Raw genomic sequence first — 23059 nt, 5'->3', positions numbered from 1 at the left:
GGATGAGTCTACAAGGAATCACGCTAAAACCCAACTGAAATAAACACACTAGTGGGAGAGTGCAGATGAGCGAGAGCACTGGCAGAGTTAGGGCTGAGAGTAAAAGCTGGAGATGAGAAACACCAGAGGAGAAGGGACAAGGCAGACAGGAAATGGAGTGACGTGACAACTGGAGGCACATTTCAGCATTCTTACCTCTGATCGGTGTACCACCTGGTGAGGTAATTTGAATGCAAATAAGATTAGAGAGAAGCATTAGTACAAAGAGGAAAGGAAGAAAATTATAACTAAAAAGCAGATCGTTTTTTTAAAGCTAGAATTTGTATTAGCGCGACAGGAATAAACAAAAAGAAACTGATGTGCAATAAAAGTCAGAGTGACACTCTCAGGAGGTTAGTAAAGCTTATTGCTTTCAGGAGTGCAGCATCCAGCCCTGCATCTTGCCATTAAAACCCCCACCCTCATGAAAAGGGGCCAAACTAAGCTGCCAAATTGGCACTGCTGGCTGGCCTCACCACTTGCATTCGCCCACACCACTGTTCAAGCAGTTGAGATGGAGGACACTTTGGGGAGATGGTGCAGTGCCCCTTCATTCCTCGTAGGAAATAAGGAGGGTGTGTCCTGGGGCTGTGTGACTGTGAGTGTGCTGGGCAGGAGGGGTGGAAAGCGCATGGTTGCGGGCACTCGGTGCAATTTGGCTTTGAGGTTAGAATGACCAGTGGGACAAAATCTGCTTGCTAAAAGACATTAAACTAAGAGGAAAGTGTAATAAATCAGTTTTGAGTCATTCTCCACATTCGCATAACCCTTGCATCAGGTTCCCTCTGGCAAAGAAATTGGTGTCATGCAGAATTAACTTTACATACAGAAATATTTTGAAATGAAGTGGTTTCTGGTAATGTAACAATGGCACGCTAGCCAAACCTCTGTTGTTTCTGTCTAATTTGGATGTTAGCAGAAGAAAGGAATCCCTACCCTCTTTATAAGGCACTGGAGATAATTTTACATGCTGTAATGAAGAGTATCTTATAAGGAGGGCTTCTCTGGGAGTAAGGTTAAATTACCCTATTGCAACAATCTTTTAAGGTTCATTTTATGAGGTCAAGGTATTTAGCAAGTGGAGGCTCCACTGGTCAGTGTCTTGATTTCAGTGTACAATCAATACTGAAGCATGATGGAGAAGCTCCAGCTGGGAAAATTGGCAGGGAACCCTTCTAATCCCCACTTTTGTCCCCTTGGTCTTAATTTGCACATATGAAGGCTGTTAGTATAAGGGAGAGATTCATGCAAATTTAATCTGTAGGCAGTTCATGGTATGTGTTGGTTTTATGCAGATTTGTAGGATCTGAATACCAAGCACTTACCAAAGAAAACTGAGGAGTTTAAACAGACAGAAAAATAGGGTTAAACAGGACACAGTGTGTCAAATCATGTTCAGTGTATTGATTAATAAATACCAGTATGCATACAAGAGTGTCGTGTATCTCAGATTTACAGCTCATTCCATTATCCACAACAATGATCACCCAATGGGAAAGAAAGACAGAAAAGAATTTCTGTAAATACAAAGAAGGCATATTTTAAGCACATTTAACTTGCCTCTTAAAAAGTAATTACAATATTTATACTTCTTCTTTTTCTTTTCTAACTACCCTTCCTTTAGGCAGAGTCCCTTTTTTGAAGCAGGAGTGCAATTCAAACTACTCATTTTAGCATTTTCCTCTGCCAAGATGACATTATCCCATTTTAACTTTATGTCTTGTTATATTCTCTGATGCCTTCTATCCAGAGATGACTGAAGCATCAGGAAAAATCTTGCAGAGACTGAAGTTGTGGGTAATCTCTCTCTTGGAATAATGATTTGCTGCTTACTTATGTATCTTAGTAACTACTGCTACCCCTAACAGAACAATTATACCCAGAGATATTTGCATGAAATAGCACAGACATGGAAAACAGGCTTATTTCTCTCTGCCTGTTTGGAAAGTTTGCCAAGTGATAGTTTTGCCCTGTTTGGTCTAGGGCATTCCTGCTCTGGTGTATTGTGTGTCCCCCACCCCATCCCTTCTAATTTTCAGAGTTAAGAAAAGCATCAGCACCACGTGTCATTCCTATGGGAATGGTGCAATGACTTTGAGTACAAGCCCAAGGGGCCGAAAACATAACTTCCTTATCTCTCATCTGGCTGAAATAGGGTTTGCTGCCCTGTCCTAGAACTGAAAAGATTTGCAGGAAATCTTTTTATCTACTCTCTGCAGAGGCTCAACCCTTTCTCTATTATACAACTGTCCATACAGAGCTCTAGAAGCAAGTGCATACTTGAAGCAGATTCCCTAAAATGTTAAATGTGGCCAGCTAATCTTTTTCATGAGTTAAATCCCAATCCTCCTGGCTTCTGAATGCAATCCAACCCTTGTGGGGACAACACAGAGGCTTGCTTTATTTACTGCAGTGTTTGTTCCATGTCTCTCTCACCTTTGCAAAGTTAAGACATGCACTTTTCACTCAGAGGACATCATTTACAGAGTGTGCACAAGGCTTTTCAGTTGGACGCCAAATTTCCTCATCCAGAAGGAACAAATGGAAGTTTCCCTTTTTTCTTTGCATCTTATGATGATTAATCTCTGGCTGTTGTCCTTTTAGGGTGTCCCTCAAAGGGACAAATCTCAGCACACAGGCCACAGTGTTCCAACGTAAGAGAGTCCATCAAGTGATGGAGGTGTCATCACTCAAATGGTTACTGAGGCCAACTTGTGCCCTGTGATCACCAGGCTGCTTTATGCAAAGGGCACCCCAAGATCAAACTCCCAAATCCTTATGTTTGAAAGGTTTGAAACACTCATAAGGAGAGTTTACTTCCTCTTCATGAAAGCAGACACTGAGCAACACCCCATACATTCACCTCAGTCAGGAATGAGTGCTGACCCTGAAATTCTCTGTGTACTGGAAGCATCCAGTCAGATACCCAAAGCAAGGAAAAACATAGGATGATACACTGGAAAACCTCTTGGGGTTATTTGTGTCAGTATTTCCCAGTGAGGAGAAGTTCTGTTGGAGAAGGGACTTCACTCTGCTAACAAACTCACCACAGGCTTTCTGACATACCACTTCCTTGTAGGAACCTAAACCACCAAAAAATCACTCCAAAGCAACATCAGCAGAGAAACCAAGGCTCGTGCTAGCTGCAACTGAGTACTAGAGCAGTGCAACACTGAATCCCATAGAACTCTGACAGTGCTTTTGGCTACTTCCTAGCATAGATTATGGGGAAACTCTTTTCAAAAGTGAAAGACTGTTTGCCACCAGATGCCACCAGAATTCTGAAGGTATTCCACAACTGCTGTGTGCACTGCACACAGCAAGACCCAGGTGTGCAGTTGGGTTCTTCCAGGAGACAAAATTTCAGATGTCAACTGGCTGTTGTTGGCCACTATATTGCTTCAACCCTTTTCCAGTCAGTCCTTTCTGAGAGAGCATCTATCTTTGTGTGGGTTCCCTGATCCTTTTGGATAAAACCACCCAATCTCCATTCTTTTAGGTTGTCCTTACATCTTGTTCCAAGTCAATGCCTATCTAGTGTCTGGACTCAATGCTGTTCCTTGCTAGGAGGTGAACATCTGCTGGATACTGACTGCTGGGTATTACCAGTGAAGCAGGATACAGACATCATGGCCGCTTCCCTGGGACAAAGAGGCACCACCTCTTTCTGCATATTAGCTCTGTGCATGTTGGGTATTCCTTTTGCTTCCAAGTAAGTAGTGTTTCTACTGATAGGAACAAGCCTAAATGAAAATGCTTGGCGGTAACTCTGAGAGCCCAAATGCAGCAAGGTGATATGGTGAGCCAGCTCCCACTGCTTTTGTGTTATAGACACCTTCACTTTTCCAGAGAGTGACTGAAATCACCTGCAGAGTCCTCTCTAATACTTTACTTGCAGTTAATTGTCTGAAAGTTGCACTAGGATCTAGGGCATGGTTCTGTAACTGAGTTCATTGAAAGTGATTAAAAGAGAATGGTACTTTTTGTAATACCAAGTTCTCTATTACATGAAAGATAATGCTTTCTGAATTTCTGGTGTTTCCTTACATGGCAAAAACTTATGTTAACTTATGTCAAGTCAGAATAGCTATTTATTCTAATTTGACATTTTGTTCACAGGTTTTCTGAAGAGCAAGGTGGAAGAGCAATTCTTCAGCTATGGAAATCACTGAAGACATTGAAGAGCTTTGAGAGTAAGAATTCCAACTGAGTTGCTTTGAAGTCCTCAGGAGCTTCTCATCCAAGAATCTGTACAAAAGAACTGTAAAGCATCAGCACAATCTGATCTATACTGAGAGAGCATCCATCACATCATTAACTGATTTTTAAAACATGGTTAGAGGTGCAGCATTGACTCTGGCTGCCAGAACTCATGTGTGTCATCACTTGCAATACTACAGTGCCTGGACAGTTTTAGAATCAGTTCAGCCAAACAAATTTTAAATGTGTTAGCATGCCGGGGAGGTTTCTCAGCCCAGAGCTGGCCTTAGATCCTGTGTCACTGACTGAGAGGCAATGAGTGAAGCTACACACCCAGAGGGGAGAACAGGGAGTTGTCCTGAGTCACTGCACTTGCAGAACAGCAGCCTCCCCACAAGAGGTGGGAAGTATTAGCAAGATGAACAAGGGAGAATTTGCTACAATGAGCATGAGTCAGAGACCTTGCTTTTGCCTTGATCTAGGAAAATAGAGATGAAACCCTGTATTTATTTGTGTTCTCATCTCTGCAGCTGTTAGCCTAACATTTACTTGCAAAACTACTCAAGAACTGGAGTTAAAAGAGAATTAAGCTTTACTTGGGAAGAAAAATCTAAGCAATGGTAAGAAATAGTTAAAAAATATATAGTTATACTGTCAGAAGGTGTAATAGGGAAAGTGCATATACACAGATATAGGTATAATTACTAATAAAGGGAGAGTAGGATACAAGGCAGATTTACAAACTGTCCATTTGCTCCTCACAAAGACACCAATTTGCTGGGGTTAAAAAAGCCTACGATGGTGGCTTGGATGTCTTAAACCACAAACTCTAGTACCTTGACAGAAGATGAACAGAACTCTAGAAACTGATGTTCAGAGCCCCCTGGGGCACATGATCTGACTGCATGCAAGTTCAAAGACCTGCCTGAAGCCCCCAGAGCACTGCCAGCCTACATAACTGTGAGTGTCAGAAGAGAGCACCTTTCCCAAACATGCTGCTTCCTTACCTCTAACTATTTATACCATACTAGGAGCCTGAAGAAACAGAATCATCCCTCAACTCTCTCTCTACATCAGACTACAAAGCTGCTTTGACCTTTGTGACCTATATTTTGTACATCTGAATACTAATATATTATGTACTCATTGAAGGTCGGACACTATATACACAATACTGGGCTCACAATGTGCTGCAGCTATTTTAACTATATTACATCTGTCTTGCTTTTATTGGCTTTTAATTAAATGAAATTAAATGAGCGTATATTAAGATTGAGATAGTATAAACTGACATTCATGCAGATATGCCAGCCTGACTGTAAGATATGATCTTAATGGAGCAGAGACTTTGCAAACTATTAAACTCTACCATATAATGTGGTATCTATTTAAATACTCTTTTCTTTGAAAAGCAACTCTGCCCAACTATGCTGTAGTGTTGGAGAGCTCAATTAACACCCTGCAGAATGAATGGGAAACTGCCCAAGCCATCACATTGTTCATACAGGGTGCTGCAGTCACCTAAATGGGACTCGGGCACTTGAAAGCGCAGGCTCTACTTTACGTCCATTATAAATAAAGGAAAAAAAGCACAAATGCAAACAGGGCTTGAATCTCTGGCCCATGAGAAGCTGCAAACTTCATGCTCCCCACTCATGCCAGGGTCGAGCAGAGCTTTGGTGAATCTTGGCATCATAGCACCAGATCCCTGAAAACAAAACTTCAAACTCATATTTGGAAGTCTCTTGCACTGAACTGTAGAAACCTCCCATACTACATTAGAGAGCTAATCAATTTCTCTTGTGAGTCTGAGGATGTGTGTTGCTCATTGATTTCTAAAAGGTTCCCTTGACACCTCCCTTGGTAATTACTGTGTCTTCCGCAAGCAGCCAGCTCTAGAGTTTGAATCCCAGGTGAAATATTCAATTGAGATGTTGCTGAAGAACAGCAAATAGGAATCAAAACTTGGACACTGTGACAGGCTTTACTAGTTTGTTTTTAAACTTTCTATCTCACCAAACTTGTGAAGCAGCTGGTAGAGAGGCAGCCAAGTGCCTGTGAAAAGGAGGCTGGAGAACGTACAGCAAGTGCATCAGAGGCTGCCTTGCTGCTCATTTATGGTAATTTCTGATGCTGATTTAGTCAGCTACGAAGTGAAACACATCCATGCGCACTTTCCTATTGCTGCTTCCTAAAGCTTCTCAGAATAATTAACAAGTGTGATATTTTCTTCCAGCACAAACACATCAAGATTAAACCATGCTGTGGGGGAGATAAGCTAAAGGTCACTGGGAAATTTCATAAACTATAAATGCATTAGTATAATTAGCATTCACTGGTACATCAAGGTGGGATCAGGAGTGTCAGGCTGGGTTCTATTTTTGCTAAGAGTGATGTCTCACTTACCCACTCCTCCAAGTACAAACCTACTTATCATCCAAGCATCATCAAATGTATGCAGAAGGCTCCTACTATGGGGAAATGTTTCAAGACGTTCACCTTGGTTAGAAGATGGTGATTCCCTGGCAGCAGCACTCGTAACAAATAGCTTTTGAGTGCCCAGAGATAATCGTGGCCAAGCAAGGCAGTCTGTTTCATATTTAAGAACTCTCTAGATCAAAGTTGTTCCAGCTCTGGTCCCTTCTGTACTTTGTGTAGGGCACTGGGGGCTTTTTCCCCCAGATTAAAGCAGCTGTGTAGTTGTGCTGTGCCTTGTTAAACAGCCACTCTAATTCACACTGCGGAGCTCCACTTCATCAGTGAATAAAGCAATGTTTTATTTTCTTTAATTCTCTAATGGGCCTTACAGTCCTGGGAGACTGAACAGTGCAGTAGAAAAACAAGAATTCCTCACTAAAATGAGTGCATTCTTAGCCACCCCCAAGAAATAACCATCTGTATTTCAAAAGCTAGTATTTGGCTTGTCAAACAAAAGAATCAAAAAGAAACAAGGTATTTCAAAACTGTGTCCTTCCTCTGAAATCCACAGAATTGCTGCTTTTTGGATTTTTCTTTATGCTTGGGGTGTCATATAGTAAGGATGGCGACAAGCTCAACGGAAAGCAGAGCACTGTCTTTCAGAGTCTGTATAAGGAGTAAAGTTGCATATGACCACTGATTGTAAAATCTCAACCAGTATCTCATTATCCTGATTTGCACTGTGCTCCTATTAAAATACCTGAGACACACTGAGTTGGTAGTGAAATGTCTGAGCCTATCAAGGATTTGGGGCAATATCAAGACAGTCTACCAAAGAAGATATCCAGTTGATGTTCCAAAAGGCACGTCCACTCTAATAGACATTTTAACAAGCCACAATATCCTGCCAGAGAGGATCAGCTCCAAAAACTGTTTTTACACCTTTTTCTTGTAAAAGAAACAAGCTCAGAGCAAATTGACATTTGGGTTTAGAATTGCATTTCAGGGAAAATATAACAGCAGCATGTAAAGAGAAAAGGGAGGAAGAGTGAGGAGGCTGGGAAGGCTTACTTGCTTTGCTACCTTACCCGAGCGGAGTTGCTTGATTCGCCCATTGCTGGTGGCAGTGTCCACGGGCAGGAAGTCCTTGAACCAGGAGATTTCGGGATCAGGGTTACCACTGGCAGCACAGAGCATCGTGGCTGTGCGGGCCTTCTCCACCACCTTCAGCTGCGGGCCCATGTCAATGGTTGGGAAGCCAGCTGGGAGGTGGTCTTCTGCAAGGGGAAAAAACACACAAGGTTAAAGAGAAACACTCCAGCTTACCAATGGGATACAGTTGCAGTGACAGCAGTGCCACCCTACAGCATGGGTGCCTCTGCTGGAAAACAGCAGCCTGACTTCCCTACTGAGAAGGTTATCAAGCCCTTAAAGCACATTAGGCTCTATAATGAGCATTCATTACACCAATAGAAGCTTCCACTAAATTTAACTCCATTTAAATCAACTGCCTTGGGAAACGTTCATAATTTTCATTGATATGTAAGCTCCATCCATTGTTGTTAATAATTCAGTAAAAGCAGGTATTTGACTTTTTGTGGGAGGACTGAGTTGAAGATAACAGACAAACACAAAGCCAAATAGTTTGAGGCATCTTGAAAAACAACAACTAAACAATAATACCCCTTAGGAAGGTCCAGAGAGGCCCATTTTTTTTTTTTCTTTTTTTGGACTTGTATCATTCTGTCACATTGGTAGGATAGAGTGTAAATCTCTTCCTCATGCCTCCAAATCTGATTTCAAAGGCTTTTAGAAACTAACGACTGTAAAGCTAATGAGCCACACTCTGCTCATGAACCGCCTGGCCAGACTGTGCTGTGGCAAGCTCCTGGTGCATTTTCTGGGCTGTAGAAAGCAACAGAGGTGTACAAGAAATGGCCAGTGCATGCTCTGGCATGGCTTACTACAATACTGTGAAACAAAGCACCCCCTTAACTGCTGAAATCATTCATACAGTAGGTAAAAAAGCAGTTAATTGGGTTTGTTGCTGCAGAGCACGCTCAGGTAGGCTGGGTGGAATACATTAGGCAGCCTTCACTGATAAGCCAAGGCATGCTCCAACATCATCATTCAATAGCAGCTGCAGAACTGAGCTCACTTATTCATTCTGTGGCAAGATGTACTGTACTCTGCTAAGCCTGAACTGCAATCAAAAGAACATACTTTCGCAGAAATAAAAGAACTTGAAGAACATTAAGAAGCTTTTAAAGCACCAGAAACTCAATTATTTTCAGTATGTTTCTTTTTTCCCTGTTTTAAGGAACCTTAAGCAAACTTCTTCTTTGGCAAATCCGATTCTGCAATGCTCCCAGCCCACTGCAGTGCTTAAACAAACAAGACCTTAGCATCTTCCCAAGTCCCAGAGGAGTCTGAACTTGCTGCAATCTAATTTTTCCTGCTATCACTGCACATCTATACTCCTCACAGGAAGATACTAGCAATAGGTCACCTCAGGTGCTTCCTTCTACCTCTGCTGCCATACCTGCAGCACCAACATGGCCTGTGGTAGCTAATCTTGCATATATCTACCTAAGATCTCAAGAGAATTCCCAAGACCCTTGACTTGTCTGCACATCAAGACTGTAGAACAAGGCAACATCTGCTATAAACAAAATAATGCCTGGGAATATAATTTAGACAAGAGTGACTATGAAGCATTCAAGGTTTTCTACAGGAAAAAAGGTTCCTGATGTTTATTAAAAGCACAAACTGTATTTTGTCTCCCAGATCGACCTTCTGAGAACCTCTCTCATCATGAGCAAACATAAATGGAATTATTTTTTTTAAATGGAAGGTACTATGAAATTTAGCTCCTTTTAAATTTGCTCTCCATTGATTTTCAGCGACAAAAGGTACATAGAGCTTAACTGGAATGTCACCAGCACCAGCATTCAATAGCAAGCAACAGAAGCACTCAATACTGAGCAACCACAATGTATACTCCTACATGGCTGAAAAGAAACAAAAGAAGGGTACACACAAAAGTACAACATGGTACAGACTTAAAAGCAAAGGAAGATACATAGAAAAAGCAGCAAATAATGACAGTCCCTTGGATTATGGCCAAGTTTGCCTATAGTGCAGCACCTTGCCATTTAGGGTATTGAAAACAGATGTTTACTCTGGGGAGGCTGAAACCCTGAAGTGATCTAATCTAATCACCACGATTACCATTGACAATCTATTCGGGTTTGCACAGGATTTTACAAAGAATGCAATGAGCTAAGTATCACCCAGTTAACTTCATCCAAGTCTATGCAGAGGCTTAGCACATAGCTAAAAGCAAACCCGAAACAAACCAGCATTTGTACATGAAATCTCTTTCCTGTCTGCAATGATCCCTGACCACAGACAGGAGAGAGACCAGAGAGTCCTTCACAGTGTCTGATCCACAGGTACACGACCAGTCTGCTGCACTGGAGTGACTGTTCAATCAAAATTAGCAGTTTGTGATGAGCTACAGACCAGTAGGAATTACACCATCTAACCTTGACTTCACAGAGTACAACAGAGAGACACTGATCACAAACACCCAGCAGCAAAGCTGCCTTTGCTGTACTAGAACTCTTGGTTCAAGCCTTTTCTACACTCCAAAGTTAAACACAATGCTGCCCCCACACCATCCACCCCCTGCATGCCCAAGTCATTACAGAGCCCAGGTGAGAACACTGGCACTCATCAGCTGAACAAAGGGCACAGGTTACCACCACGTGATGATCCTCAGCACCCACACCCCACGCCGTGCTGGGCACAGACTAGCACAGCCAGCCATGCAAGGTTCATGCAGTGCACAGTCTTTTCCCTCTTAACTGCATACAGACCCCAAAACTATTGGGGCAAATGACAGTAGTAAAGAAATGGTGCATCCTTCATTGTCAGAGCCACAGCACGTTTCCTGGGCTAGCACTGGTACTGGTACAGCCCAGTTTCCGTGCATGCCTGGAAGAACTCCAGCAAGCAGTGCTGGCATGCCTGCATCTACCAAGCAAGGACTTGCCTGATCCCTTGTCAATCACACAGAGGCAGCACTGGTGTTTAAGAGCAGCAGTGTGATTCTAGGAGGCTGTAGTCCCGGGTCACATTTTTGTGTGATGAGATGCCTAGGGAAATCTGACAGCTGGTCTCTGATGACACCTCAGACACCCAGAGGCTGGAGTTCACCTGCTGTTAGTTCCATGGTAGCTTCAAGGGACGTGTGCTGGAGACAAGTTCATAACATCCGGGGATGTAGCTCAAGAGGAGGACAAGCACCTTCTCCAGAGGTGGTCCAAGGTGTACCTGTACCATCATGAAATGGGGAGCCTCAACCACTCCAGGTCTCCCCCTGTATTGTGTGGCTCTGGCAGCCCACCAAAACCCTCCTGGAAAAGAGCGGCTTTGGAGAAAACCTGAGCTGGTCACACCGCAGAGCACAGCCCAGAACAAGTCCCCGCCTGCCCCGTCAGCAGCACTCCTGAAGAGATAACAGGGCTTCATTCCAGCCGGGCTTGGTGCTGCTGACTTCACTGGGACAGCAAGGGATGTGTCTGTGTTCAAACACTACAGACCACGATAGGAGTTCAGAGCTGTTCTTGCCGTGCCTTGCCCTCAGGCAAAAGTCTAATCTAGGTATAATTATGAGGCTCAGTCATGCCTCGGCTCCTTTCAGCCTTTGCTCGCTGTACTAACTTGTCTGCACAGGGAGCTTGTCAGTAATAGCCAACCTCCTATTCCAGCCAATACGAGGATACTCTTATTTGGGAAAATGAGGTTGTCAGCACTTGGTTTTATTTGAGGATAGCCAGTGTGCCTTCACTGAACATTAGAACAGGCTATGAATCTGCTTTCAAGTGCATACCATCGAAACCAGTTTTTATTTCTGGGTTTCAGGTACTTTCAGAAGGCAGACATTAGGTTACAGCAAGCAAAATCTAGGCACAACAGGATTTTTGGGGGCACTGCAAGCTCTAACTGCCTCTATAGACTGGTGCAGCAGCAGCAGAAATAATAAAGCAGGAAGAGGAGAGAAGCAGGAGGAAAGGAGAGGGAAACAAAAAGAGAGAAAAGAACAAATGAGTGGGTTTTGCAGTTACAAACTGAAACTTAGAAAATCCACAACCAGGCTAAGGACTTCCTAGCAGAAGTCACCAAGGAGACAGGAATGTCCCTTTGGCATCTAGCATGACAGCATGGGCAGAGGATATCTCCTGTCACTTGACAGCTCCCTTTGCTAATCTTCTTTCTGAGGTGACAGAAATCTAACCCCTGCTCTCATACAGCTCTTTTGTGCCAAAGATTTCTCATCTTTAAAGGAAAAGCTAAGGTAAGAAATGTTTCCCACAGCCCCAAACTGGAGTGGAGACCTCCTTTAGAGCAGCTACAATTACAGGGCTTGTTCCCCAGCTCCCCAGAAAACTACCTTTCCTGAGGATGCTGCTGTGAGAGACATACCCCTCAGTGTGTCCTTATTTTCTGCATCACTCGAAATATCAAGTGATGATAAGGGACATAGAGGCAATTGCAATTTACGTCTTACAAGAAGCACGGATCAGCCCCAGCATGGAATGGTGTGTAGATAACAGCTGCTTGCAAAAATGGCCTGCAGAGGAGTCTGTGGTGAGCACAGCTGTTGACAGCTGAATCCTGCAGGATTACCCCCAGGATTTTGCTGAAAACTTGTAATCTCTCACAGGACAGAAAAGTTGGAGGAGCTGAATATCAAATTGCTACCAGCACAAACACTGTACAGCACTCTCTGCTCTTGCAGCCAAGCAGCAGTGTTTTGGGGGGTCATATCCTGACTTGGCACCTGTAAAACCTTCCCCATACCACTGTTTATTTCCTCTGTGTCAACGTAGGAAATGGTATTTTAGAAATGATAGTGCAAACTGTAAACACGTTTATGGGAGTTATTTGTCACATTCTTCTTTCTATAAAAGCCAGGCTTGCTTACTATCATGAGTCCAATTGTTCAGACTGCTGAGGGAGAGTTAAAAAATGATACCAAATATAATTTGAAAATAGGAAAAAGTAACTTTTCTATACATTACAGCTACAGCTGCTAGGGTAAATCTCTTGCAATCTATCAAAACCACTGCCCCACTGGAAGGGGTGCTCTCAACTCCTTTCAAGTGAGATATTGGGCCTTATCCCCATACAGGACTGGAAATGGCTTATCTGGGCCACTGGCTGCCGCCAGCCTGCATCAGCTGAGGAACTTCCAGATCAACATCAATTTTAGAGTCTCGGCAGGGACGATTAAAACACAAAGCTGCTTTGTTTTCAGTTCTGCCAGCTATCTGAAACCACTCATGAGTGTGTGGTGCTAGGGACAAGCCAGGAAATGGATTGAGGGCAGAGAGATCTCTGATAAATGTGTTTGACTGTGGTCAGCATTGCACAGGAGCAGGATATACAAACCAAAAGCTATTTCACATCTTCCTTATCCATTTGGTGAGGCAGGCTGGGATCACACCCAGCTCACGTCACCAGGGCTGAACTGATCCTGCCCAGATGCGGTGGTTTGATGCACTGTAGCACAGGATGTTGCAGGGACAACCCTTGTCTACTGACAGACTCTTTCCTGATGGATCAAAGGAATTACTTTGCAAATTTTGCAACCTTTCCAAATCTCTCTTTGCGACACAGAAACGCATTTGCAAACGCAAAATTATCAGTGCAAGGACGATAGCCTGGGTAGTTGGCAATATTTACTAATGAAATACGCAAGCCAGCAACATTGTAAGCACACCACAAAGCAGGACATCTGTTTGCTGAATAAACAGCCCTGATTCCTTCAGCACAGGTTACACAGCACAGCTATTCAATTACCTCAAGACAATCAAAAGCAGTCGAGCAATCCAGCGGCCCAGAAGAACGGCATCACTTTACATGATAAGAAAACCCTGACATCACTCTGTTCAGGTTCAACTGAAGCTGCACAAAGAGCATTTTATCAGTCATTTGGAGGCAACGCTCTCTTTCTGCATCCTTCTTACACAAGTCCCTAAAGAGGTGCACCACAAATATTATCCAAATTCATGGTCTCCAAAGGCTGCCCAGTATTGGGCTACCACCCATGTGGGGAGTGGCGGGCAGAGCGCATTTGTGTGAGTTGGCTGCAGGAGCCAAGTCTCATCCAGGCTAATGAATACCCCCCTCGACACTGGCACCGCCTTGCAATTGCCTAAGGAAAAGGTGGGGCAATGAAACCAAACTGTTTCAAAGGCAGCACAGTTTTAATTACTGGTTAGTTAAGTATAAGACAGTTTCAGGCAGGCAGAAAATACAAACAGTCATCTATTGATGACAAGGCTTTTAATGACAAATCTGCTGGCTTTGTATGACATCATGCCAACGTGACATGCTGAAGCCGTGTACTGAAAATGGGGAGAAGGGCACAGATGAATGGGTGGGTGTGGAAACAAGCTCCAGAAGGACTTCTCTGTTTCATGGTGCAACCACATGAATTACTGCACAAGAGCTTACAGTAAACAAAGTATTTGCTATCTCTTACAAAGATCACAGCACCAGCAAAACAGCTCACAAAAGAAAGAATCTGAGTCAGTTCAAAACAAAGAAAGTACTGTAAGGAAAATTCAAGAAAATACGAGACTAGACATGGCAGAAGAGGATAAACTGTCAAGCAGATTCCTGCTCCAGGGGCTCACAGCGTGGGAGCTCACAGGACCTGCTTGTTCCAGAGCTTATGAGTCCATAAAACACCCAATGGAGACAGTGATACCCTTCCAGTGCCAGAAGGGCACTGCTGACATTGTCCTCTCATGTAAGGACAGCAATTATCTCCATTTATAAGCTACCAACAGTTTCTCAGTAGTGTACGTGGCCATCCCAAGCACCTGGTTATCTCAGAGGGAGCAGGATGGCTTTGCAGAGGCAGGTGCTCCCAAGAGTAAGGCAAAGCAGCACCTCCCAACTTGCTCTGATGAGGAATCAGGCTGTGCTCCTGCCAGGTCCCTGCGCTGCTTCTATCCACACACGGTGCTCAGGTAATGCACAGTCACTGCAGCAATCTGTCCCTCCCAGGGCTGAGCACCCCACATCTGCCATGTTCACCGGCACTGGTGAACAGGCAATTCCTCTCTCTCCTCTCTCCTTCACAGATAACCTTGTGCTTGACAGAGGCAACACAAAGATGATTCACAGCTGCTGAAGCTGACTCAGAGCAGAGGTAAGTCACAAACCTGGCCAAATTAAAGGTATGCACCCACAACCCACTGTTGTAGCTCTTAGTTTAGGGATCTTCCTAAGTAATAACAAGTTCTGCCCTGTATTGTGTCAGCTGCAGAGTCTGCTGCCAACTAGGAGACCTCAACCCATCCTGGAAGAAAACAATTATTTACAGCTTGATCAGATTAGATTGCAACAGTCAGAGGTGGCATTTATGAAATCCTTACCACCACAACATCCTTCTGTCAACCCAGCTATCTCTTCTGGCTTTCCATTCTGGTTTCCTCACAATGACAATCAAACTTGCAGCCTTGGTCCTTAACTCGAGTTTTTCCAAGACTGAGATACCAAATATCTCTAAAAGAATGTAAAAACTCCAGAAGAAAGATAATAGCAGAAGCTTCTCTGCTTAGGCCAAACAAACTCTGTGCCACAGGGCAGAGCTTCTCCAAGCTGATGACACAGCCTCACAGAGTACTGGGAAGTGTGATACAAAGCCTTAGGATGTGAGGAACAGCCTGGACCTCCTGCTCCAAGCCTGCTACTCTGCCACAAGTGTAAAGCAGTGCACGCAAACAACTCAAAGCCGAAGACACATCGAAACAAGCATTTTCCTGGAAGACCAGAGAAAGTAGTTGTCCATGTTAGTGAAGTACTAAAAGAGCCTAGACTGTATGGCACTGAGAGTCATTTAAGGGTTCAGTGCATAGCACAGCAAAAACTCCATCAAGAAATGTCAGAAATGTGGATGAGGAAGAGCTTGCACAGAAATAGAACATATCTGCAAGACTCCCTGGCTGAGCAAGCACCCTTTTTTAAATCCTTGTTTGGCAAGAAAAAAAAAATAAATTATTTCCTCCCTCAAAATTACAGCATGATTTCAAGTAGGTAAAAATAGAGCTTTCTGGGTCATATCCAACAGCTGATAAATAAGGCTAGGCTCTTTCAGTAACTACTACAAAAAACTCCTCATCAGCTGGAAGTATGCATTGAAAAAACTCACAAAAGTTCTTCAAAAGCATGAATTCAGAAGGGTTTTGCAGCCAGCTATTAAGACTCCATAGTAAAGGAGCAGTAGAAGTCGACCACGCTGTGCTTTCAGGCAGGACTGTGCCATTTGTTGGTACCAGCTGTTGAATATAACTGCCTGTAGAACTGTTTTCAAACCATTGTTGCATTCTAATATTTTATACCGAGAAATACAACATAATTATTGCTACTGGACGTTTCCTTGTGACAGAATATATAAACACAACCCCACTAAAACATACCAAAACTTCAATCCTTACAAGGAAAAGCATGGCAGCAGCTCTTACTCGTAGTCGAAGTCATTTATTAATCCACTGCATTTTTCATACTACCTGCCCTGATGTGAGGTGTTATTAGCATAAAGATTTTCAGTTTTAAGATGTGCAATCAATAATGCATTACCATATGCCATTAAATCCAACGTGTGGTTAAATTAATACAGCATTTGACTTTTGATCCATGTATGTTTGGTTGCAGTTCAGTGCAGGGAAAAGGGCATGAGAACGGAGTTAATCTGACAGCAGAGCTCTCCCACGCTTTCTAACATCAAGTTTCAGATTAAAGAGAAGCATTCCTGTTGCCACTCAGCTGGAATACTAAATCTGTTCATTTCCACTTCACAGGCCAGAATGCAAGATTTTCAGTCACTTAACTCCTACTGAAAGGGTTAGATTGTGCTAAAATCTGATTTACTTAGTTTCTGCAGCCTGTTGCATCATTGTCAATCCAGGGCTTCTCCTGCTCTGGGGAACATTGCAGCCTGCCAGAGCATCACTGGTCAACAAGTCTCAAGCAAAAACTTTGTTTAAGGATGTGAACAAGTTGTGTGTTTTGACAAAATGTCCTGCTGAAAAAGTCTTCTTTTCCAGCAATTTTTCCAACATGGGAAAGAAAAAGTATTGCTTTTCCTTGAATCTAGGTTACTGAAAAAGGAAGGTATTCAGACAACATGGATGAGCAACGACTGCTGACTTTTAAGGAGAGAATGACCTCCCTCTTGTCTTTCACCTTCCCTAGCATCCCCAAAGCCCCTTGAGGTACCACGTAACTGGAAGTCAGCTAACAGCACAGGGATTGAGGGCATCATGTCAGTTTGCAGACCACACCTGGCTGGGTGGAAGTGTCCATCTGCTGGAGGGTAGGAGGGCCCTGCAGAGGGATCTGGACAGGCTGGACTGACTGGCTGAGGCCAAAACTTATAATAAACTTATTATATTAATAAAATTAACTTATAAATAATGATGTTCAACAAGGCCAAGTGTTGGGTCCTGCACTTGGGTCAAAACAATACAGCACAGAGCTACAGGCTGGGGGCAGAGTGGCTGGAAAGCTGCCCAGATTGGAAATGGAAACTTAAAAGTTGTGCTCAGGAGGAGCTAGAGAGTTGTTAGAGAAAGCACAGAAATGCTCTACTTCTGACATTCACAAACAGCCAGAACTTTAAAGGAAAACAAGGATTCCCTCTGCTCCCAAAGAATGTTCTCCTGAAACACCTTTTTGTTCTCTGATCTCAAGGACTAAAATGAAACTTTTTGGAATCAATCTCCAAAATTGCCAAGCTATGGGATGGGGTTGCTCCGTGATGCTGTGAAACTTTGAATCCCAAAGCCAGCAACCAAGGTGTGTGGGTGTGGGAAAGGAGGATGAACACAGTTCTTACAAAAGCAAGGCTCCTCTGCAGCCAACAAGCTGAAAAGCATCAGCCCAGGTGCTCAACAGCCTGCTCTGCTACCTCTCCATATTGCCTCTTCCTTTACACCCTTCCTCCAGCACCATCCCTTCCTGCCTTATCATTAGATTCTCATGCACTTGGTTCTGTCTGCCATTTCCTTACTTGTAGCCAACTCTGTTTTGAGCAAATGCTCATAAATCATATAAAATAGCTAGCAAAAACAGTACATAGAACCAGTCCCAGTAAAGGCCAATACAGTAAAACACAAATTAAATTTCTAGTCCAAAGCATTATTTCTTTGTAGTATTCAGAAAGAAAGTAACCTTTAAAAATCTCTAAGAAATATTCACATATTGACATAAGGTAGCTCTGTGACACTGATAAGGTTTCTCTGCTATCTTTTTTTCAGAGAAATCCTATTTTCAAATGAAACAATAAATGTGAAGTTTCAGTGGACTTGTTCTGTTGCAGCCAGCTCAGGCACAGAGGGTCTGCTAGCATGGAAGTCACTCAAGAACTGCAAGAAGAGCTTTAATTTAACCTCTACACCAAACAGATCAGTGACATGGCATCACTACTTTCCATGCAGATGTTTCAAAATACTCCATCACAGAAAATATCTTGGGTAAATAACTTTATTTACTTGGTGGGACACTGACTTTTTATAAAAGGGAAAACAGCAAGCCTTGACCAGAGTCAAAGACAGAAATATCCTCTTATTATGTTTTATGCCTAGTGTTAAACCACCACTCTCTAGAAAATCCATTAATTGCACTGCCTCCAACATCACTGTAGCTGGAGCCTCTGGTTACCCTAACAGTCTTTCAGAGACAACAGGATGTAGTCAGGCCCACAGTAAACCAATGGCTTCATGCAAACACAAGAAAGACACTGTTGCCAGACAAGTGATGGTTTTTAATGCTGGGATGATGTAATTACTCAGAGTTTAACAGAGGACATAGTCTTCTTTTTACAGATAGCAAGTGTTGTAGAGGCTCAATATCCTATTTACTGCTTTGCCATAACACCCATCTTTTCAGAAAGATGTGCAATAAAAGGAGTGGCTGACAATTTCAGCCAAGGTTCTAAACAAGTCCCCAGTGCAGGCCTTCATGAATTAAAGAGCACAAAATAGATAAATGGAAAGCTGGCAGTGAAATCACATCAAGACCAAGTGGATTTAAAAAAAAAAAATTAAAAAAAAAAAAAAAGGCACCTCTTGGCTCCTGTGGTACTCATCTTGATATAACCAAATGCAGGAAATCAGGTGAAATTCCTTTCCTGTTCAGGGAAAATGCATTCCCTAAGTTTAGACATATTTGCTGGTAGTCAAGGGTTCATTTTATCAAACAACTATTACAGAAATTGTGGGTTTCTCCTGCTTTTCCCTGGCAAGTGAGGAGGGCTGCACAGCTTGGTGGCATGGAATTCTGACTTGTCAGGTGGGAGGTTGTCTTTTCTTTAAATATGGTCCCTGCCTTTTCCCCCAAAGTATTACATCTGCAAAATACAAACCAAGAAAGCTACACAGATACCTGGATTTGGCAAGCTTCAGCTTCACTGTGCTGGAAAATTAAATTAAGGGAAGCTTTAAAAAGATTTTTCCACTCTTGAAAATGGAAGGATTGTTTGCCTTATAGTCTTAAAGACAACCTGCCATTTTGCAACTGCATTGTCATTCCAGCTTTCTTTAGGAAGATCCCTGCACTAGCTCCATACATTAGTGGCTGGAAGAAGCGCTTTCCACAGTAGCTATTGAGATTTCCTTAATTCTTATTTTTTTTTTATTTGGGAAATCACAGAAGGGGGTAAGGAGGAGGTAGCCACTGTGGACTTCTCAGGATCTACTCATGCAACAAAGTCAAGGTTCAGGATAAAGAAAATTGAGAACAACTATAAGGGGATGCTGTGCTCTTGCCCTATCTGAGTACTGTTTCATTTCTGACTGATTTGCAGGCAGTATTTGACAGACATGGGCTAAAGCTCCATGGGGTTGCAGGTCTCAGAAAATGATTACAGAGGGAAATGAGTGCGTGAATTGGTTTGTCTGCCTTGCTCTGAACCATCTTTCCTTCTGCCCCTCACATACACACTGGCTACAACTGCTCCTGCCAGCCCTTTTTCAGTGTTTTGATGGAAGCCACACACAGCCTGGCTTGCAAGACCTAAGGACTCTCCAGGCCCACATTTCCTTAAAACCCTCAGATGTTTACACAGAGCTTTACTCTGTGATGCAGGGTGATATTACTGTGGTTTTTTTCCATTTCCTGGTGTGTGTAAAGTAGCCAGCCCTGTTGTGGGACAGGACGTGGCGCCTCTGCCCCACTCTGCAGGTACGTGCAGGGGTGCAGGGCTGCCCATGGCTGAGCAGTCGCTCACACTTTCCCACGTTTTCAGCATGGAAGTGTTGCTTTTGGAGCCACGCAGTCGCAGTATGTGCTGTTGCTGCTGCTGCCAACTCAGGGAAGTGTTGCTACATCTTTCTTTAACCCAGCTCAGGTTAGACCAGATTTTCCGGTACAGATAACAATTGCACTATTTACATTTCATACACCTAAAGGGCAGACACCCGGGCTTTGCTGGAGCAGATGTCTTAGGAGGAAGCTTGAAGACTAAAAAAGCATGTAAAAGCCACAGCTGCCTCTCTGACCTGCTCCAGCACGGCCCAGGTGATTTTGTCTGCACAGACTGCCCAAGCAGCTGACACGCACTGAGCTGCTCACTGCAAGGTGTCAGAAATGATAAAGCAATGGCACAGTTTGATTTACTGCTGGGCAAACACCGGCTGGCAGTGACCACACACGCAGGGGTCAGGCAATGCTGTCCTTTATTAGCGCGTCAACCATCGCTGTGCTAGCACACTCACGGATTAGACTCCCAAAGCTGGATGTGTGAGCATGCTCGGGTATAACTAATTGGAAATAGGCCCTGAATTCCTAATAACCTAAGTTATGGTCCCTGGGATTTATGCCAAATTAAAGACAATTAATTCTCCTCTCTTGATTATTACACACCTTAATAGCTCTGTCCTTGAGTCAGCTCCATCCTTGATGTGCAGAGCCCTTTAGCTCAGTCTCTAAAATCTGATGTGCATGAAGAACGGTTAATAAGAAAACTCTGTATCAAATCTGAGTTACTGTATCAAAATCTCTCATGTTTTACAACAGCAAAAAACACAATTGGATTCAAAGCCTACTACAGATCCCAGATTATAAAGGCATTTGCTGCATAGCCTCTGCACTATAGTCTTTAGAGGCCTTAAACAATTCCATGTTTCCCTTTAAGATCTTCTTTTAAAATACCACACAGCAGTATATACAGATAATCAGGACTGTTTTCATTAAATGATTTCAGTGAAGTTCCCTGGCTTTGTTTGATATACAAAAGACTATTTACCCTTCTCCCAAGACACTCTACTGATGTAATTACAAGCAAGAGATGAGGCATGGCTTTCCCAGCTGCAACCACTAACAGAAAAGAAACTTTCTGTAAGCAGAGGCCGCTGTAAGTCTTTCCTACAGGATGTCAGAGGCAGGTATCTCCTTGCAGATAAAAATAATGTGAATCCTTTTTTCCCCAGCTCACTATGCAGTGCATAGGCTACAGGTGTCAGGATAATTCAGCTAGAGGAGAAGTGCTGGCACTCCTGCCTTAGGCATCCTTCATGCACCAAGTAAACAAGACCGTGTGTCCCTTTTCAGAGTGCCAACAGGAAATTCTGCAGGGCAAACTCTTACTGCAGCCCTAGAGACACAGATGGAATTTTCAGAGCTGATGGGGTGTCGACTTCCTCTTGTCCCTTGCCTGGGACAAAAGGACACCCTTTCCAAGGACAGAAGTGGAATAGGCTGAATCTCAGCTGCTCATTTTTACTGAGCCAACAACAATAGAAAATGCCAGGAGGAGACACCCTGCACAAGGAGTCTCTGATGGTGGAGATGATCACGGGAGGCTCAGACTCCGTGGGAAAATACCATCTTTCCTTTCAGACAGGGGTTTTTAGACCCATGACGTGCCTGAGGGAAAACAAAGCAGATCCTCATCCTATCAGTGAAAACCAACAGTCCCAGTCTTCTCCAGACAATGCTCAGTTCCTCGTGAGCAGACCCATGGCTCAGCATCTGGAGGAGATCTCAGGGATTTCTCTAGGAGACAGAAATGGCAGGAAAACCACAAACCCATGCAATCTGACCTAACTGCTCTTGAAGCTTCACAATGCAGACAGGGCTCTCCAGCAGACAGACAGGCAGCTGTTGGGATTTTCACATCTCCCCAACAGCAGACCTGAGGCAGATCTCTACAGAACCCATGCCTTCCCCGTGACAAAGCAGGAAGGGAATGTCCCAGAAAAAGCCATGAATGTTGCCATGTGAGAGCTGAAAATCCCAAGTTTCATGTTGTCTGCTGAGTCCTTGACACAAAGCAAATACAACTCTCCAAAACATTTCATTTCCTAGGCTTCTCTCTTTCTCTCGTTTTTGCTGAACTCTGCTCAGCAACATAACTGATTCCATGCCTTGTGACAGAAACATGCATCCTAAAATAATGGAAAGAGCTAGGGAGAGAAAATCTCTAAGGTAATGTGAGGCAGGGAGAGCAAGAAAGCTCCCCCTCAACTTGTGGCTTATGAACAATCCTGGTTTGCTACAGAATGGCAAATCAACAGTTTGCCTGCCCACACACTCAAGCAGCAAGCAAAACCAGAAAAATAAATGAAGCACGTGAAAATACAATTTTTATTTGGTACCATGAGGCAACATTACACTGGGTAGTGTAATTTTATTTTTTTTTTCCAGAAAGGTCAGAGAGGCCTCTGATTAAAACACCTGAGAAACCCTGGGTTGGGAAATAGAGCCCTACCAGCCTGGGAAGCTGAGCTGCCACAGGCACAAGCTTTGGACCCAAACTGTGACACATCGAGCACAAAGGATTGATCCTCCCTGGCAAACTACCTGCAAACAGAACAACAGCATCATCTTACATTTACACTGAGAACAGAAATTAAATTAGCAAGTAGATTTTGATCATGAAGTGACCTTTAAAAATGACTGAGAGAAGAAAACATTAGCGACCATTATTTGTTCTGATACAGATCCCTCCTGAAGGCAGCTTTGTGGGCAAAATATTATTGCTAATTTTATTTCATGTTTTCAAACTTATTTTAAGAATCTAAGATAACTCTTATTTTCTCATTTTTTCATAGACAGCCTTTGCTGTCTTCTTTTGTCATCTAAGCACAAATTGGGAAAAGTGCTGTAGCTGAACTTAAAGAAACCTGGTCAATTTTATGATATTTAATAACATTTGTAGCTAAAAAGGCTAAGAACACTAAGGGTAATGAGATCTCACACTCTGGTGCTTAACATATTCTCTTTTACTTGTGCCACACGCTGAATGGTGGAAACAGTTCACATCAGTATGGGAAGGAGAAAACACACTCTCCTTGGAGACACAACCAGGGGCTGGCCACGG

General features: G+C 43.3%; 1 protein-coding gene across 17 annotated transcripts in view; it reads right to left on the bottom strand.

The window, feature by feature from the left end:
• Positions 1 to 23059, bottom strand: part of PTPRF (protein tyrosine phosphatase receptor type F) — a 378733-nt gene that overhangs the window by 99022 nt on the left and 256652 nt on the right. For 9 of the 17 annotated variants that reach the window (XM_068199067.1, XM_068199066.1, XM_068199070.1 and 6 more), the window contains exons 6-7: positions 7746 to 7934; positions 196 to 213 (exon numbers count right to left, since the gene is read on the bottom strand). In XM_068199067.1, the coding sequence (XP_068055168.1) occupies positions 196 to 213; positions 7746 to 7934 (207 nt within the window). The remainder of the gene's footprint in view (positions 1 to 195; positions 214 to 7745; positions 7935 to 23059) is intronic. The other 8 variants (XM_068199068.1, XM_068199072.1, XM_068199071.1 and 5 more) reach the window with 1 other exon arrangement.

Source organism: Anomalospiza imberbis, chromosome 9 (assembly GCF_031753505.1).
Source record: "Anomalospiza imberbis isolate Cuckoo-Finch-1a 21T00152 chromosome 9, ASM3175350v1, whole genome shotgun sequence".
Taxonomy (NCBI): Eukaryota; Metazoa; Chordata; class Aves; order Passeriformes; family Viduidae; genus Anomalospiza; species Anomalospiza imberbis.
This window is presented reverse-complemented; position numbering and strand designations above follow the sequence as displayed.